This window comes from Equus quagga, chromosome 15, assembly GCF_021613505.1.
Source record: "Equus quagga isolate Etosha38 chromosome 15, UCLA_HA_Equagga_1.0, whole genome shotgun sequence".
NCBI lineage: Eukaryota > Metazoa > Chordata > Mammalia > Perissodactyla > Equidae > Equus > Equus quagga.
Genome location: NC_060281.1, coordinates 27,047,845 through 27,067,518, shown reverse-complemented (window position 1 = coordinate 27,067,518; position 19,674 = coordinate 27,047,845). Strand labels below are relative to the sequence as shown.

General features: G+C 45.4%; 1 protein-coding gene across 6 annotated transcripts in view; it reads left to right on the top strand.

The window, feature by feature from the left end:
* Nucleotides 1-19,674, top strand: part of TBC1D22B (TBC1 domain family member 22B) — a 66,294-nt gene that overhangs the window by 21,350 nt on the left and 25,270 nt on the right. For 3 of the 6 annotated variants that reach the window (XM_046640332.1, XM_046640330.1, XM_046640326.1), the window contains 5 exons: nucleotides 1,863-2,042; nucleotides 2,565-2,635; nucleotides 4,020-4,160; nucleotides 5,438-5,503; nucleotides 9,283-9,397. In XM_046640332.1, the coding sequence (XP_046496288.1) occupies nucleotides 1,863-2,042; nucleotides 2,565-2,635; nucleotides 4,020-4,160; nucleotides 5,438-5,503; nucleotides 9,283-9,397 (573 nt within the window). The remainder of the gene's footprint in view (nucleotides 1-1,862; nucleotides 2,043-2,564; nucleotides 2,636-4,019; nucleotides 4,161-5,437; nucleotides 5,504-9,282; nucleotides 9,398-19,674) is intronic. The other 3 variants (XM_046640331.1, XM_046640328.1, XM_046640329.1) reach the window with 2 other exon arrangements.

Sequence of the window (19,674 nt, the reverse complement as noted above, 5' to 3'; positions counted from 1 at the left end):
AGGCCCTGGGTCACAGCTCCCTGCCCATCAGGTTGGGTGGGGCGGGAGGAGATGCCCCTTCTGTTTCTTTCCAGGAAAGTGGCTGCAATAACTGGCTGAGGTGATGGCTTTATCAGATGTTTGGGGACTCTCGTACTCTTTCAAGTACCCATTGCTATATTTAATGTGGCCCTAAAGGGTTTTACGGAAGTCAGTTGTTCTGAGCTGGAGAGGGAAGTGCCATCATTCTAGTGAAAGTTAAAACAGCTGACTGGTAAAGAGTGAAAGGAAGTTGAAGAACGTCAGAGCCCTGGAGCCCGTCCTGGCTCACGTTCCAGCAGAACTTCTTCTACAGTTTCAGACTAAACCTGTGGTCATGAAATTGTGTGTAAGCCCTTTAAAATCATTCCACAGCCACTTTCCATTGTTGATTCAGGCCCCAGACTGAACCTTTAATGCCGTGTGCAGATGGACATGCAGTGTTGATTGACTGGATGGCCGCAGCTCCAGGCTATGGAAAGTATCTACACACCATGATTGAGGGTCTCCAGGGGGTTCCCGTGTGAGGAAGACCCCAACCCAATCCCTAATGAGCTGCCCTTGTGCAGCCAGGACCCCCAGAGCATTCATTCCCTTTAGAGGTTCCCTCCTGTGAGCGTCGATCTGTCAGTCAGTGATCTCTGGGCTGCTCCTCAGTCTCAGCTCTGTGGTGTGTGGCCTGTGTTTTCTAGGCCCCGTGTCACACTAGGCATTTAAGCCAAGTGCCCTGGGGCAGTTGTCTCTGTAAACCTTCTAGCTGTGTTGGTTGGTTAGTATTCACAGTTTAATTCTTGTTGTGACGACTCCTTTTTAAGGCCCGGACACGTAAAGAATATGAAACTGTCATGAAAGACAGTCGGAATTTGAAACTGAGTTTTGTTTAGGGTAGTAAAATAAATAAGGGTTGTGGAGTCAGACAGGCCTGAGGTGGCATCTCCACTCTCCCTTGCAAATTACTTAACCCCTCTGAGCTGCAGTTTCCTCTTCTATAAAATAGTCATAAATTGCTGCCGTATGTTGTAAGTATCAAATGAGAGATCACATGTAAATGTGACCAGCATGGTGCCTTATACTTAGTAAGCACTCAATAAGTGTTAGTCCTATATTGCTCATTTCTCCCACCTACCATTTAGTTTAGAAGTGTCTAGAGCCAGACAGGAGTTCAGCTTGAGTCTGTGTTCCTGTTATTTCTGTCGTATCCTGGCAGAATTGAAAGGTGGTTCATTTTGAAAGGAAATGCGGGAGCACAGGGCAGCTGCAGCCATCCAGAGAGGGATTGCTTAGGCCAGAGCTGCTCACCCTTCTGGTGGGCCAAGGACAGGTTGCAGGTGTGCCGGGATGTGATGCTCTCAGCCCGTGGGCCAGCTGGGTGGGCGTGGGGCCTCAGGAGAGCAGCCACCTTTTATTGCAGTGTGCCCTACAGTGTCATCATTTCTTATGTGCTCCGTGACGTGAAAAGGGAAGGCAAACACCGCCTTAGACTACCTTGCCGCCAAACTCACTGCTAGGCACCAATTCTAGATTGAGGTAGAACGACAACATTTGCTTTTCCCCTGGAGTTGCCAAAAAAGTTCTCAAAGTTGCTACAGCATCTGGAGTCTGTTAGCACATAAGGGGCCTCGGTGTATATGATAAAAATGCAGCCCTTCCTCTGGGCAGACGAGGGGAGCACGGCTGGGTTTCCATCCCCTGGCTGCCCCTCAGCAGGGCACCTGCAGGCAGCGCACAAACCACACAGCTGCAGCTCTGCTGGAGGAGACCGGTGCTCAACAGTCAGGTTTAGGGTTTCTCAGAATCCGTGCTCTTCGTGCAGCTTGTTCTCTTTCTCTTTCAAATTATCTCAGGTGATTCATGCCTGAGGAACCCGCTCCACAAACAGCAGTCACTCCCTCTCCGACCCATCATCCCCCTCGTTGCCCGGATCTCAGACCAGAACGCTTCTGGGGCTCCCCCCATGACTGTCCGGGAGAAAACCCGCCTGGAAAAGTTCCGTCAGCTTCTCTCCAGCCACAACACTGACTTAGGTGAGTCCCCGAGAGCCCTGGGCAAGGTGGGGACTCTTGGTGAGGGGAATTCTCAGACACCTGGAAGCTACTGCTCTTTATTCTTCCTTCTTTTACTTTTCCAGCATCTCCTGATCTGGTGCCCCTTGCAGTGACATGCAGGTATTAAGTCAGAAGTATGTTACTAGAAATTAGGGCCCAAATTAGGTGGGACTGGATTCTGGGGCCTGTAGACCGTAGTGCTACTCTTCTGGCTTTGGTCTCCCCTACCTCAAGGCGATTCTTACTGAAACCACACCCACTGGTCTTTCTCTTCCCTCTAACTCTAGTCTCTGAGTTGACTGGATCACCGCTGCAGAGCCGTGTCCTTGGCACTTGGCTGCTCAGGGCTGCTGTCTGGGGCTTTTTCCCTGTGCTCGTCAGTAGCTGGTGGTGGTGATCTCTTCCTTGAACTGTGGGAGGCGTCAGGCAGCGCTGGCTGAGGTTTGTTTCAGGGCATTTGTGGGAAGAGCTAAATCCAACGAAGCTGTCATCTGTTTGCAGATGAACTGAGGAAGTGTAGCTGGCCAGGGGTTCCCAGGGAGGTTCGACCCGTAACCTGGAGACTCCTGTCGGTGAGTTCTACCCCCTGCGTCGAGAAGCGTGAGCCTCACACAGCCCTTCCCACCTGTTGAGGTTAGTCTGGGCACATTAGTCTCACTCCGCAGACTTCTCTAGTCCTACTGAATATGACGGAACTGTGGGACTGTAGTTCCGTCTCTGTGCATGAAGAAACACATTCTCGAGAGTTTATTCCCACACACCTAGAAGAGCACAGATTTGTCCCTGTAGCCATAATCTGACTTTCTCAACAGCGAGGAGGCAGAATACAGTGAGGCCGGGTGATCCCAGCACATGATTGGGCAAGCTCCCACATTCCCTGTGCTTTACCCCTTTGTCAGGAGGAATACCGAAGTGGGTGAAACCCACTTTGCAGCCGTGAAGAGTAGATAAATGGGCCTCCTCGGAAGCCTGCAGGAGACCCACTCGCACTAAGTACAGAGCACCGTGCCAGCCACTGCAATAGGACTCTTGGACTTCCTGAGTCTGTAAATTCACTCATTTCGTCTAGTGGGGATTTATTGAGGGCTTGCTGTTTGCCAGGCACAGTGCCGAGTGCTGTGAGGGTGTAAAAAAATGAATAAACCACGGTCCCAGCTCTCCAGGCCCTCGCCGTGGAATGTGTTATATAGCTGTCTGCACGAGGAAGGGTCTCTCTCCTAACGCTTCCCATCCCCACTCTTGCAGCCACGTAACCATTCCCTCTGCCATTTCTAATAAATCTGAATGCTATTAGGAGTAGATTTGCTGAGAACGGAAGAGGAACAGATGTAAGAATTAAGAGCAGGATCTAGACCAGGGATAAGAGTGAAAGTTGGCCTGGAGCTTTGGCTGGGGGCGAGGGGGGGCTGTGCAAGAAGTTCTGTGTCTGGGCATCACAGCTGCTATGTCACAGATTCCATTCAGCTTCCTAAGCCGGTAGTTCTGAATGTTGCCCTGGAAAAGAGTGTGTAACTGGTACAAACCTACACGGCACACCCCTGAAATGTGCTGTGGAGGTGGCCATCTCCCTGCGATCCTTGGAAGTATTGTCTTGCACACACGCAGCCACCCGAGGTCCTGACTTGGGTCCAGTTCCCTTCCACTGACCTCCATTCACTGCTCTGCTGTGCCAACTCTGGGAGCTTGGAGTGCTCACCAGCAGTGTGAGCTCCGAGCACAGCGCAGGGCTACAAGAGTAAATAACCCTGGGGAAGTTGGCTTTGCTTCATCTGCCCACATGTGGCTCACGTTGAATGAGGAGAGGACAAACACTGGGTGGTCAAAGCCTGAAAGGGTTTACCCTTGTCCTCTTGGCAGTTTTCCTTCCATTCCTTTGATAGTTTCCACACCACTGCTCAGGCTGAAATAAAAATTAAGGATTCATCCAACCAATGTCTGTCCCCATCTGACTAGCAGTCCTGTCTACAGGGCTATCTCCCTGCAAACACCGAGAGGAGGAAGTTGACCCTGCAGCGGAAGCGGGAGGAATATTTTGGCTTCATTGAACAGTATTATGACTCTCGAAATGAGGAACATCACCAGGATACCTACAGACAGGTATGGTCATCACCTGCTGCCTTTTTGCTTACTAGTCATAATCTTAAGGGGTGTCTTCTGGGAGTGCTGTCGGGGTAGAGGTTTTCCAAGTCTTCAGGCTATGGTGTCCTGGATAGGAATTAAATTTATTCCTGGAAGTGTTTCCTCTCTTTCTAATTCAGTAGCTCTGATTTTAGCCACTTTAAATAGATAGAGTTTTTTGGGCACTGGTCAGTGGCAGTGCTTCTCAAAGTTTAATGTGCATACAAATCACTTAGGATTTTGATAAAATGCAGATTCTAATTCAGTACATCTGGGGTGAGACCTCACTTCTAACGAGCTCCCGGGCAATGCGGACGCTGCTGGTCCACAGACCACACTGCGAGTAGGGAGGGTTCTGGGCACCAGATGAAAGATGAGTTCACTCGAGAGTCACCCAGTCCCTCTGGACTGTGACATCAGTGTGTCCTTCTGGCAGCTGCAGGGCCTGTTCAGCACCCACGTCTGTCTGTCGGCAGGAGCTGTAGCCATCAGCAGCCTTGGCAGGGAGTGTTTCATCATTGCTCACGGTGGTCCCCACAGCCTGTGGGAAGGTGGAGGGGGAGAAGAGGAGGCTGGTGGCTGCAGAGGGGGAGAGACCAGGGGAGGCAGCTGTCAACAACGAGCCCCACGAACTGAAGTAGCTCTTCTGCTGCTGACACAGTCCTTAGAATTGTTCGGCTGGGCGTTGGGAAATCCAGAGACCGAAGCCAACCATAGTGACGTCTTTGGTGATGGAAGTCAGAACTTTTGGTGTCAGTTACTTAAGGCCAGCTCCCCCGGTTCTTCCCCACTTCTTACATGTCACGACTTCCTGAGCAGGTCCTTTTCTAGTTCCCTGCATGGGCACGTTTTTGCAGCTGTCAGAACTCTTTTAGTTCTGGGGAACTGTTGAGTAAGATTCTGAAAGGGGTACACGTTTTGATCTTAGCTGTTAAATAAATACCAGCCCAGAGTGAAACAGGCTTTAGAGCAATAGGAAAAGCAGGTGATTGTCTCAGGTTGTGAAGCCTATTGCTGTTTGATGTAAGTGGTGTCTTAGAGAGGAGGGTTCCTCACTGTTCAGTAAGCCATTGCTGTTATGGAAATGTATTCCAGATGGACAGGTAGGTTTAACTGGCCTCCATGTGTGTGTCAATTCTTTCTAAAGATAAATTGTGCTCCTATTCTTACTCCCTTGATTCCTGGTTCTTAAGAAAATAACTTCTCAAAAGAACAAACCAGCATTTGAGTTTTTGGACGTGGCTTCTCTTTTTCAGATTCACATTGACATTCCAAGGACGAATCCTCTCATTCCATTGTTCCAGCAACCACTTGTTCAGGAGGTGAGGGAAGTACTTAGCGTTCTCGGCCCTTCTCCACCCGACCTGTCTGGCACCTGCTCTGCGTGGAAGAGTGCTGTAGCCCTCCCTCCAACTATGGGCAGGTTTACAGCTAATCGTGATTGTACCTTGTTTTCAGATATGGAGCTTTGGTCCTTTCCGAGCACTTTCTCGTGCATTCTCATTTGATCCTCATAACAAAGATTTGTTATGGGCCAGGTAGTGCTTTGAGAGCTTAAGGGACTTGCCCAGAGCTGTGAGGCCACCTGATGACAGAAGGAAGACTAGAACCCACGTCTTAGAATTTCTAGTCCTGTGTTTGCTCTACTTTATCAAGCCAGGGTAGTGATTTTTTTTTCATTGTGGTAAATATACATAACATAAGATTTCCCATTTTAACCATTTTTAAGTGTATAGTTCAGTAGTGTTAAGTACATTCACATTGTTGTACAGCCATCACCACTGGTCCATCTCTAAAACTTTTTTTCATCTTTCTAAACTGGAGCTCTTACCCGTTAAACAATAACTCTCCATTCCCCAGCAACCACCATTCCACTTTCTATCTCTATGGATTTGACTTTTCTCGGTACCTCAAATAATTAGGATCATACATTTGTCCTTCTGTGACTGGCTTATTTCACTTAGCTAGTATCTTCAAGGTTCATCCATGTTGTAGCATGTGCCAGAATCTCCTTCCTCTTAAAGACCAAATAATATTCCATTATATGTATATAAGATATTGTTGATCCATTCATCTATCAATGGACACTTGGGTTGCTTCCACCTTTAGGGTTTGTGAATAATACTGCTATGAATGTGGGTGGGCAAATATCTGTTTAAGTCCCTGTTTTAAATTATTTTGTATGTATATCCAGAAGTTGAGTTAGTAGTGATACTTTGAGACCTAATAAGTTAGTGAAGCAGATGGAAGGTCTCGGTAGGACTATTATCTTTTGACCCAAGCAGTACCTATGAACTCCTTGAGATTACAGGTTTCCTTTGCAACTTCATGATAGCTAGGACTCTGGGTGTAAGTGCTATTTGAGTTGTTCTCACTTAGCCTCATAATAGAGAGGCACGGTGGTAGAAATGCTCAAAATAATTACTATTTGACTTTAGATCATATTCTTAATTCTGTTTAAGTATAGATATCTCTACTGGTGGGATCCCTCATGACTTACCAACAGCATAAGGAAGACTTTGAGGGTGACACCTTTATCTTACCTATAAGGTTCAGCTCAAAGTAAGCTAAAAGCCATGCAGGATCCCTTGTGTCTCCAGTTCAGTTTCCCATGGCTCAGCCCTACTTGTTCCTCATTTTAACTTGGAGATGTTTAGATACTTATTTTTTACCTGTGCATGCTTACTCTAAACTTGGAGACAGGGAAAGTAGCCTGTTTAAAGGCTTCTCCTAGTAGTAGAACCTGACTACAAAGAGGGAAACTCAAACTATAGTCTCCCCAATTTTTTCTTGAATCACCTTCTCATCTAGCAGGCTATAGTCGTCTTAAATAGAGTAAAATGCCAACCAAGGAGCAGAGAACTAAGTAACACTGAATACTGAAGGACTTGCTTTGCAAACTAGGAAGATACTCGAGCATTGACTATAGTAAGTCAGAATTACCCACACTCGCAGAAGAGGTGTGAGAAAAACCTTCAGGGGTTATCTTATCCTCTTCTCTTTGCAAGGCGAGATTATCCCAGACTTTTTCTGTGGTGAAGAGTCCGTGGTCTCCCCTGGTAACCAGGCTTTGTCCCCTTCAGTTTCCATCCCCTTGGCGTCTTCACCTGTACAGTGTGCGTGACTCTGCATCATCCTATCCTTTCAAGAGAGGGATTGCCGCAGGTCTCCTGATTCTGAACAGCTGGCTTCCATGCTCTTGGCCATTGTTAAAGCCAGTTGCCAAGGATTTGTGCATTCTCAAGGGACTGATAGTGTGGAGCAGAAACCCTGGTAAGTCCTTCAGAAGGACTAACCTAGAGGAGCTTTTACCAGAGATGTCCAGGCAGACATAGATCACAGGTGGTGTGAGGAGACAGAGGGCAGAGAACCCTTGAGATCTTCCTGAACATGGTGGGTCTGGCTTGAGCTACAGTTTCAAGGGAGGGAGGGGGTCATTTGGCACTAGAGAGTTAGAATGTAAGAAGGCCCCCATAGAGGGTTGGACCTAACACAAATGAGGACGCCACACCTTTCCCTCAGCCCCAGAGGGCTGCAGGTGAGGAAGTCTAGTGGAGGCAGAGGGGCCAGCTCCTTCCAGGTGGGCCTTTGTTCTCACTGCCTGTAAGGGCAGCAGTGTTGACAGTGGGAATATTTCTCAGCTCTTTCTGCCAGCTGGAAGGCAGACTCAACACAGGGGCTGGGAAACATCCTTTATTGTGTCTCTAGATTCTCCACTTCTCTCTTACACCAGCTAACCAATGCCAAAACCATACAACCGTTTCCTTTGTTTTGTTTTTTTTAGATTTTATTTTTCCTTTTTCTCCCCGAAGTCCCCCGGCACATAGTTGTGTATTTTTAGTTGTGGGTCCTTCTAGTTGTGACATGTGGGGTGCCGCCTCAGCATGGCCTGACGAGTGGTGCCGTGTCTGCACTGGCGAAACCCTGGGCCACCAACCGGAGCGCACAAACTTAGACCACTCGGCCACGCGGCCGGCCCCAACCATTTCCTTTTTACTGTTCTCCCTGGGAAGTATTTTCACCCTTGCAACTGACCTCTGAGAGGGCCTCTTCAATCTGCCTCCAGAGCCGACTGGTTGGGGCTCTGCAGAGTCCACATGCTATGGAGGCCCTCTCCTCTCCCATCCCACCGCATGTAGTCACTATCACCTCTGCCCTCCCTCTGGTGTGCTTCACAGAGACAGGAGGCAGCCTGGTCAAAGCCAGTCTAAAGAAAGCGTCGGGCCAAGGAGTTGTGGTCACCAGGATGAAGCCAGAGAATGAGTATTATCAGGTTGAGAGAAGATGAGGGAAAAACTCAGAGGGCCTAATGAAAGCAGAGGGACATGTAGCTGAATGGGACAGGGCCGGACTCTGTAAAGGGACCGTAAAGATTTTTTCTTTCTCTCCAATCTTGGCCTCTGGCCTCTTGTGGCTAATATACTTAATCTCAGAGGCCTTCTCGTGGAGGCCCTGGCTGATTTCTCTGTTCTCAAATTCCCGGCTTTAGGAGTCCATAGGATTTGGTTATTTGACTTCCTGTTCCCAGCAAATGTCTGAGTTGCATCCTGACGTGTGAAGTGACTTCCTGCATTTACAGCCTGTCACTAGTTCCTGCTCAGGCTGGGTTAGAACTAATGTAGGTCTAGGTCTGCTTTCTTCTCAGCAGGGAGAAAGGAGCGGGTGGCAGAGAAGGCATTTCCTGTCTAAGTCCTGTATTGACCGAAAGAAATTTAGAAGTTAGATGTTCTGATATCTTGCCCCTTGAAATAGAGAAATGTATCTACAGCTGAGAGTGTGGTGGCCTGAATTAATGACACCCATAGAAAACGTTTCTCTAAGCCATTTGTGTCACTAGCCATTCCTTTTCCCGATTTTATATCATGGTGACTACATACTGAAAAGATAGATAAACAGCGAGGCGTATCTACCCCTGCTTAAAAGCGGTTAGCATCTTAGAAACTTTTTATATTTATATGCTTCCTTTGTTCCACAGTATTTAAAAATTTTTCCTAAAAATTCTGCAGCAAGGCTGAGATAAGCTGTGAGGTTGGTAAATGGAGGGAGGGAGTGTGTCCCCATGATTTAACAGTCATGTCTTCTTTCTTTCTCATTTTCCTAGATCTTCGAAAGAATTCTATTTATTTGGGCCATCCGACACCCTGCCAGTGGGTATGTCCAGGGAATTAATGACCTGGTCACTCCGTTCTTTGTCGTCTTCCTCTCAGAATATGTGGGTAAGAAGCATGAGCACCAAGTTGGACAAGCTATTGCTCTTTCTTATCTGCGGTCTGTTTGTTTTTCCCAAGAATGCAGCCAGTAGGCACGTCTTCCTAAAGGAGAGATGGTGGCTTTAGAATACACAGCTTAACCTATTTTGGCAGTTTGGAATTTATCTCTTGAGATGGTTGCAGATGTCACCTAAAAGGACCTGCTTTGTCACAAAACTGACAAAATTGATACGTTTATGTTCCGCTATAAACAGATAGTTTGATGGTTTATTTGAGGTTATGTTAGGATCTTTTTGAACTTGTCTCAAACACAGGCCCTCATCCGTGAAAGCTGGAATTTTAGATTGTACATCAGGCCTTCACACTTCAGTTCACATGCTGTATCTCAGGAGCAGGATGTGGACATGTAGAGGAGGAAAGGTTGTGGCACCAGGATGCGGCTCACGTTGGAGGTAATAGAATGGCCAAGGAGACATCTAGGACATATTCTCCCCGTCCTCCTCCACCTCTTATCCCACTGGGCTCTTGTCACTTTGGATAGAGTGATTAAATGTCAGGGTGGCAGTTAGGTTTTCTTACAGCCCCAGACTCCTCCTCCAGCCAGCCTAAATTAGGTAGAGTCTTCAAAGGAGTTGAGAAGCTTCTATTTCTCCTTTTGGTTTTGTTGTCTTAGTTGGTTAAAGAGAAGCTCATGTGGGACTCAGAGCATTGAGGGGGACCTTAGAAAACTGTCCATCTAATCTTCTCATTTCACAGATGCGTTGTGATATTCCCTGCCTCCTTGTTTGTGGCAGAGTAGAACTTGAAGCCTTTTCTTTAGACTAGAAGTGGTGGATTATTGTGGTGTTCGGAGAAAGCCATTGCTGCAGGGGGTAGGAGGGTAACGAGAAGTGGACTAGAGAGGAGCTCCTTGGAGGGGGAGAGCATAGGAAGTGTCTCACTTGATCCATCCCATTTGGGTTTTCTGGTGAGGTTCAAAGGGATGGTGTTTTGGTCTTTTATGAGGCAGTCTCAAAAAGTTAAGGCAACTGAATGACACCATCTCTTATTCCCTTAAGTGTCAGCAACCAGGACAGACCTGGGAGTAAGGGTGGAAGGTCACTTTACCAGGGGATCTTAAGCAAAAGCAAGATTACTTAAAATTTAGCTGCCAAAAGCATGTAAATAAAGCTTGTGCGGGAGGACTTTCTATTTTCCCCTCACATTAATAGGTCAATTCTGTGTGTTTAACTTTATTAAGAGCAGTGCAGCTCATCTTGGTTTGCTTCTTGCAGTAGTTTTTTTTCTAAAGTAGTGTTAAAGGTCTAGGAAGGTATTAGTCCATTCATTAATCTACATTTGAAGTCTAAATGCTGGCATGAAATCTCGGTAACAGTGTTATGCCAGTTAAAAATATTCCTCAGCAGCTGCAATTCTAATTGGATATTTAATTATCTTGTTAGCTGCCATTTATATTTTGTACCAAACTTTCCTTTACTTTCTATAGACGCCCTTCCCATTACTACTTCCAAGTACCGTGCCTTTCTTTGATAGATGTGACTGCTTCTAATCTTGGTATGTGGTTCAGCCCCACATGCTGAACAGTGAAACCATTGCTGATCCACAGTGTTTACACAGTAAAGCATGGGTTTCTGTGCCCCTTCTAGGCAAGGAATCCTTTTTTGGCAAGGCTGCACTCAGTGTCACCTCTGCAACAGACTTAAAATGGTTCTTTGGTACCTTCTGCTAGACCTGGGAAGGTGGAGCCCATTCATTTTTTACAAAAACTTTAGTTCTGTTAAGTTTCAAACATATTTAAAAGTAGAAAAAGTAATCACATAAATCCCCAAATACCCATCACCCAACTTCAACAGCTAGTCCTGTTTCATCTGTACTTCTATCCACTCTCCACCCCCTCATCTTTGTGAATTATTTGGAAGCAAATCTCAATATCAAGCATTATATCATTTCATCCGTAAGTATTTCCATATATATCTCTAGAAGATGATGATTGCAGAAACGTACAGTCATAATGCAATTATTATATCTAAAAAGTAATAATACCTCCTTAATATAGTCTAATATACAACAGTATTAAAATTTTCCTAATTCTCATAAATATATTTAACAGTTTGTTTGAGTCAGGGTCCAAAGTGGGTCCACGCATTCTAATTGGTTGATATGTCTCTTAAGTCTCTTTTAATTCATCGTTTCCCATCCCTGTTTCCCTTAGGACTTTGTAGTACTAGCCTTATTTTTCCAGTTTTAAACCCAGGGCTTTCCCATGCCAACCAGTAATATCACTCTGATTTTTAAAGCACTTGACCATTTGCAGAGTACTTTGATGTACCTGATTTCATTCAGTAGGCCCCAGTGTCTCTTGAAGGTAGATGTATCAGCCCATTTTACAGGTAGAAATCCAAGGCTCAGAGATTTAATGAGTTTTCCAAACTCAAACTCAGGTCTTTTGACCTTAATACCTGTGCTCTTTATATGACTTGGTGGTATCTCAACTTAGATCCATGTCCTTGGACCTCTAATGGCTCCCTCTACTTCATTCTCTGCTCCAAAGCAGGCAGCACATTTTTTATTGCTCCTTGCCTTTTTAAAAAAATTTGCGGTAGGAGTAAATGCTCATCAAACAATATAGAAGTGTAATTCTCCCACCCCCGCCCCCCGAGATAACCACTCTTGACCCTTTGGTATGTATTCTTCTAGACCTTTTCCTGTGTGTGGATAGACCTGCATATATTATTTTTCTTGGTTGTGTTCAGAAAAATGAGATCCAACTAGCCGTACTTTCTGTATCTTGCTTGTTTCCATTCACAAATGTCGTGGCCAGCTTTCCAAGTCTCATCATTTTCAGCAATTACATTTATTTCCATAATAAGGCTTTACTGTAGTTTAACCATTTTTCTATAGAAGGATGTTTAAATTGTCTACAGTTTTTAGCTGTTATATTGCAGTGAATATCCTTGTACATATTTTCTTGTGCATTTGTGTTAAAATACATATTTCTCTGAAAGCGTGCCTAGAAGTGTAATTGCTAGTTCTAAGAGCGTGCCGAATAGCTACTCCTAAGCTACTAAGCTCCACTCCAGAAAAGTTTACGCCCGTGTGTCCTCCAGCCTCTGATGTTGGGGTGCACTTTTCTTCACATCCTTCGCAAAACCAGGTATCTTAGTGTAATTGTGCTTCACCAATCTGGCAAACAAACCCTGTGTTGTTTCCATTTTTATTTCCACCTGCTCCTCCGTGAGACTTTTCATCTTTTCTTATGTGTCTTAGCATTTGTTTCTTTTGTGATCTCCTTGTTCAGCTTTTACCTATTTCTTCTATTGGATTCTTGGTGTTGTTTTGTAAGAGCTTTTTGTAAATTAGATGTATTCATTCTTCATCTGGTATGTGTTAAAAATATTAGGTTGAACCACATGAAATTGCTAATATTCAATCATTTTTGACACCCCCCCCAAATGGGGAGTTTTATATGGTTCAACCTAATATATTTTTTCTGCCAGGCCATTATTTGTCTTTTTAACTTTGTTTATTGTGTCTGCTTATATAGAACTTGCTCATTTTTACGTAGTCAAATCTGTCCCTTCAACAGGTATTTATTTATTGAGCTCCTACTGTGTGCCAGGGCATAGGGTGACTAAGACGACACACCTGGGCCCTGCCCTTGTGGAGCCTCCGTGTAGTGGGGAGGGGACTCGCAAACAAGCAAACAGGTCATTGCAAAGCGGGAGGGGACACAAAGGAGAGATCTCCTCTCTAGTTTTTGGATTTGGTGTCTTGCTTAGGAAGTCCTTCCTTCCCCACCCTAATATCATAAAAACACTCTCCAATGTTTTCTTCTAATGCTCTTGTGGTTTTGGTTTTACATGTAGCTTTTTAAATTCCATTAGTAATTTATTTTCCTGTCTGGTGGGGGTTGAGATTTAGAGTTACCATTCCCAACTGGATAGTTTATGGTTTCAATAGCACTTCACTGATGTGAAATCCCTCTTCATAATATAATATAAATTCCTTTATTTACATGGAACTTATTTCTTTTCTGTTTATCTCCATTTCTATGCAGGTACCACACAGCTTGGATTTTCAAACTTTATAGTATGTTTTATTATTATTCCAAGGCCAGTCTCTTTCATCATCCTTTTTAAAAAATTGTCTTGGCTCTTCTTCCAGATGAACTTTAGAGTCAACTTGCCAAATTCAGGAGATGGGGAACCCTTTAGAATTTTTATTGGTGTTGTAGTAAATTTATAAATTATTTTTCTGAGGGTTTTTTATTGAGATGTAATTCATACACCATACAATTCACCCATTTAAAATGTACAATTCAGTAGTTTTTAATATATTTATAGAGTTTTGTAACCATCACAACAATCAATTTTAGAATATTTTCATCACCCCAAAAACAAACTGTGTACCTCTTAGCCGTCACCCCGAATCCTCCCATCCTCTCTACCCTTAGGCAACCACTAATCTTCCTTCTGTCTCTATGGATTTGCTTTTTCTGGACATTTCATAAAATCAGAATCTTACAGTAGGTGGTCTTTTGTGTTTGGCTTCTTTCACTTGGCATGTTTTTGAGGTTCATCCGTGTCATAGTATGAATCAGTACTTCATTCCTTTTTATGACAAATATTCCACTGTATGGATATACCACATTTGATTTAACTGTTCATCAGTTGATGGATATAAATTAAGTTTCAAAGAAACAAGGCATACACACTTCTCTCCATTCTCAAAGCCTTTCTTGAACATAGATACAGCATTGTTTGTGGCCTTCAAGAATAATTCTCCTGTCTGAGGGATAATGCTTCTCTTTTCCCCTTCTCTAATGGTGCCATATCCTAATAAGGCAGCTGCTGTAAGAAGCATTATGCTGACCTCTCTGATATGCCTCTCCCTGCTGCAGGAGGCCTCAGGTATCCTTCACACATGGAGCAAGCCGGGCAGTTGCCCTCGTCATCCTGGGCAGGTGTCACCAGGCAGCCTTACCCGCCGCCCCGTCTCACTGAACTGTAGCATGGAGGATCTGCCCTAGCAGAGCTGTGGGCCCCGCAGGCCACCGGGATGTTGTTTGGCCCCTCTCATATCTCCTCCCCGTCTGTCCTCTGTCACTTTTATAAATCAGTACCTGAGCTGACTTCATGCTTTGTGTCGTGTTTGCTGTAAAATACTTGAAAACAGGGAGACCCCGTGACTTCCCTCTGAGTTGCTAGAGAAGTTGTCTCTAGCTAGCCTGGCCCCCAAGCAGCTTCTTTATCTGCTGAAGCCAGCCGCTGGTATAGATGTGGATGCTCTGTAGATAAAGCAGCTGCTAGGATAGGAGTGGATCCTCTGCGGATGAGCCAGCTGTGTCTGAGTCCAGGGGTGACGGTGCTAGAGGGTCGCCCCTGAGGAGATACAGCCTCTGGACAATGATCCCTGAGACTGCGGAATACTTCTAGACTCTCATCTCCGAGACCTTTCGGGCTTTGACAATATTATTGACCTAGCTCTGAACATATCAATGTCAAATGTAATTGACAGTGTGATCGTCACCAAAATAAACTGCTTAATAGCAACTATTTCAGTGATGCGTATGAGGAAATCAGGTAGAAGAGGGGGCTCATGGCATGTCCTGTTTTCAAAAGAGTGGTGTCTGGCGATTTCTTTCATTGCAAAATGAAACACTAAGCATCAAGTGACTCTCCCTCTTCTCCTCTGTGTAAAGCAGTACAGCAGGATTTTCATTTCAGATTTTACTTAGAAGCATGACAGCAATGGAACTCCCAGAAGGAGTCTTTCCCATACTCGTGTGTCCAGTTTCCTGCATGACATTTCCGCTTGGCTATGTCATAGATGATCAGTTAGAATTAGCTTGGCTGCCTGTGACAAGGAACTCCAAGTAGTAGTACCTTAAGCGAGATAGAAAAGCTTATTTTTCTCATATTAAAAGTCAAGAGGTAAGTCGTCTGGGGCTCGTATGCTGCTCCCAGATATCGGGGAGCCAGGCTTCTCTCTCTCGTTGTTCTGCCATGTTCAGCACGTGGTTTCCTTCTTGTGATCCAAGATAGCTGTTTGTGCTCCAGCCATCACATCTCTATTCCAGCCAGTATGGAGGAGAAAAGGAAGAAAGGCATTCTCCTACTGTTTAAGGACACTATGAAGTTCATGTTGCTTGGGTTTGAATCTCTTTTGTCTGAACTTAGCCTCACGGCCATTCCTATCTGCAAGTGAGGCTGGAAAACAGTCTGTATCCCAGGCAGCCAGTGCCTTTAGGGGGTCCTATCACCAAGGAGGAGGAGGGAACTTTATTTGTGGACAAGCAGCAGTCTTTGCTACCTGCAGGCTCCTCAGACTCAGTGTTTGACTGACTCATCTCCTCCTCACACCCAGCCACTCTTTTCTCTTGGGTGGCAGCCTTTCCTGTCACTTAAGTTAGAAATGCTAAGAATCATTCATGCTTCTTTTTTCTTGCTTTTCCCTGTCTAGTCAGTTACAAAGCTCTGATGGTTTTATGCCCTAAGTATTTCTTGAATCTGCTTCCTTCTCCGTTCTTCCTATGACTGCCCTAGGTCAGGCCTGGATTGCTGAAATGGCCAAGTGTGTTTTCCCATCTCCAGTTTTATCCCCTTCAAACCCATCTTCCACACTATTTAAACGCAGACTTGCCCACGCAGCTCCTCTGCTTAAAGCCCTGCATGGCCTCCCCTCACCTACAGGTTGCAGTATCCAGGTTCTCCAGCTGGTTGTACAAGGCCCAGTGTAACTGCTCCCTGCCTCACCCTTTAAACTCAGGAATCCAAAATTGACATTTTTAATCTAAAGGCTTGTCTTGCACCATCCCTTTATCCCCTGGGCTAATCCTTTAAGTCTCGCCTTCCTCCTGGAAGCCTGCCCTGAGCCTTCTCCCCTGCCCCCGCCACCCCAATAGTACTCTTCCTATAACCTGCACAGTTCTTTTGTAGCACTTCATCCCACCAGTTATTGTTTGTGTCTCCCTTCTGCCGCCAGACGATATGATTCTTTGAGGCCAGAGACTATATTAAACATCTTTATATTCCCAATGCCTTCATTTTGGTGTCCAGAACAGGCATTCCATCCATGTCTAGATGAATGAGAGACTGAAAACTTTGTGATAACTTTGCAAGGTAATCAGGCATTCGTGCAGCTTTGCTGGGCTTGGCCACTGGAGGGCGGTCAGTTACAGCATTCTGACGCTGTGCTGAGTTAGCCGGAAGTTCTGTCTCCTCAGGGATGGAGTTGGAGTACCACCGCTCACTCAGCAAGTGCTTTTTCAGCACCCACACTGTGTCAGGCACTGCTCTAGGCACTGGGGTTACGACCACAAAGTAGACAGAAATCCCTGCCTTTTGCTTCTAGATGTTTATTCAAGGAAAATGAAAGCCTGTAGTCCCCAAAGGGCTGTAAAACGATATTCATAGCAACTCTCTTCACATAGACAAAAACTGGAAACAACCCAAATATCCATGAACAGGAAAATGGATATTCATACAATGGAAGAATACTCAGCAATAAAAAAAGAGTGAACTACTGATAATTGCACCAACATGAAAGAAACCATCTCAAAAGCCAGTATGTTGAACAAAAGAAACCAGATGCCAAAAAAGTACACACTGTATGATTCCATTTAAAGGGAGTTCAGAAGTAATCTATAGCCATAGAAGTCAGAACAGTGGTTGGCTCTGGTGGGAGACGGACTGAGAAGAGGCGTGAGGAAACTTCCTGGGGTGATGGAAATATTCTCTGTTTCGACTGGGACAGTTTCTACACAGATATATACGTGTCGAAACAGAACTGTGTACTTATGTGTAGTCTACTGTATGCTGATTATATGTGAAAAGAAATTCCTTCCATAGAGCTTAAATTCCAATGAGCAGAAACAGACAAAAAAGAGAAAAATAGGTATTTGTTGGATTGTGATAAATGCCATGGAGAAAAACGAAGCAGGAAAGGACAGAGGTGTGCCCTGCGGCAAGAGCGGGAATGGAACAGATTTTAAACAGGGCAGTGAGCCAGGGTCATGCTGAGAAGATGACGTTTGAGCAAAGTCCTGAAGGAGGCAAGGGGGCAAACCGTGCAGTGAGTTTTTGATAGTCAGCACTCAGATTTTCAGAGAAAAGGAGTTATTGTTAATAACTCCCGACGTTCCCAGGTACCGCGGACCCTGTCGCCATGTCTTGCTCCTGGGCCGTCATGGATTATCCACCGGCTCCATGCTCAGTTCCAGGAGGCTTCACTCCCCATCCCATATCCGGCTCTTTGCACATGGTAGCTGTCCTGCCCATCCTGTTCTTCCCTGACTGGTGAGGTGTGAGGGCCAAAGATGAAACTGGACAAACTTTCCTAGTAATGGTTGTTTTCATTATTGTCTTAAGAGGACAGTCCTGTTTGGCTTTTTAAAATGTGAATTTTGTATTGAAGTATAACATACACTTTAAAAGATACATATATCATGCATGTACAGCTCGGTAAATTCCCCCAAATAACCAGCACCCATATCAAGACAGGGAATGTTTCCAGCATGGCAGGCATCACCTCCTGTTCCTTCCAGCCCCTCCCCCTCACCCCTGCAAGGACAGCTACTTCACTGACTGCTAACACCTCAACAGTTTTGCCTATCTCTAAACTTTATATAAATTGAATTATATAGTAAAGATATTCCATTTTCCATTTTAATGCTATTGGTTTGGAGGGAATTGGAGAGTGGGGCTGATGCTGAATCTTTTAGCACTCACCCTATTTAGGACTCTAACCCTCTCCTCAAGATGCCTCCTGGCCCCGTCTTTGTAGATGAAGCAGCCTCCCGTGTGGTAGGCAGTTGAGGAATATTTGAGGCTCTTCCCAGCAACAGATGTATGTGTGGGGAGAGCCCAGTCAGAGTGCTGAGCTGAGCTGCTTTCAGCAGACTCTTGAGAGCAGTGTGTGCGTTTGGTGGGATGTGCAGTGCTTTTCCTATCATGTAGGAGGTGAGTTCTCCAAGGGCAAGTCGTGGCTTGTCACCTCTGGGACTATAAGACCTGGCCTCCTCTCTCCCTGGAAGTGAGCCAGGTGGAACATGCATGCTCGCTTGCTGGCTTGCTCTCCCTCTCATCTGACCCAAGAATAAGTGAGAAATTGTAACAGAGGAGAAATTGAGGTAGCCAACATATTCAAGATGTTTGAGCCTCTGGGCAGTGGACATTGGCACTGGGGGCCCTGGACTCCCCAGAGCCTGTTTGCCTACTGCCTGTCTGGTGATGAGCTGCCTGTCAGTGGCGGTGTTTGGGCAGGTCCCAAAAGGCTAAGTGTGTGCTGGACCTGGCCGTTCCCTGGGCCCCGTAACCTCAGTACTCAGTTTGAGCTCATATAGTCTGGGTTCCTGGTGCCAGGAGGCTGAGCTAACCAGCAGGCAATAATGTTTGCTAAGTAAAATTAAAATTAATATAGGAACCTAAGGAAAATAGAGATAATTCGGTGGTATGTTGGTTTTTAAAATTAATTTTAAGCGGAGTATCATGACACGTACACCTGGGCTACCCCACACTGAGTAGTGTACAGCCAGAGTTTGTGTTCCATCCTGAGTTAATATTTACCTTTTAGTCACTACCCTGATTGACTGGCACAGCGTCAGGAAGGGGTCCACGGTCAGCTGCTTCTCTGCTTCTTTGAAACAGCACGTCTCCTCTCACACAGCCTGAAACACGGTCCTCATGAACCAGAACTGCCTCCCTGTGGGTCTCTGCTCTGCAGGAACCTTGGAAGTCTTTCCTCTGCCCCCCTCCCTGGAAGAGACCAGCTCTCCTCACTGTCCTTTCTCTGCCAGGGCGTTTGTCTTCCCCAGGGTTAGCCGAGGGCCCTCCATCTTCTCTCTCCATGCGAAGGTTTGCCGTGGTGTCATTGTCTTGGCTGCTGCCATCAAATACTTGCCTGAAAATGCCAGATGAATAATACCCAGCAACAAGTTTCCACAGCACTCGAACCACTTAAAAATTATTACATACACGTGTATGCATATCAGATGAATTCTTTGACACTTTTCTTAAACCTGTTTTTCTGGATGAAATATGTTAAGTTCCTGTTTTATGAGGTTCTTTAGATATATGGCCAAAAAGATTTATTTTCCCTTTTCTTAATCAGTTTACTTTTGTGATCAGAAAATACTATGTAAGGTATTCCTATGAGTCCAGTTTTAAAAAACAGACAGCAATGAGGGAAGCTGAGGCTTTGGAAAATAGAAAGGCTGTCTGCAGCCCGAGGCTCTGAATCCTCTCGTGCCTGCCAGTCAGGCTGAATCATTGTGACCCGGCAGA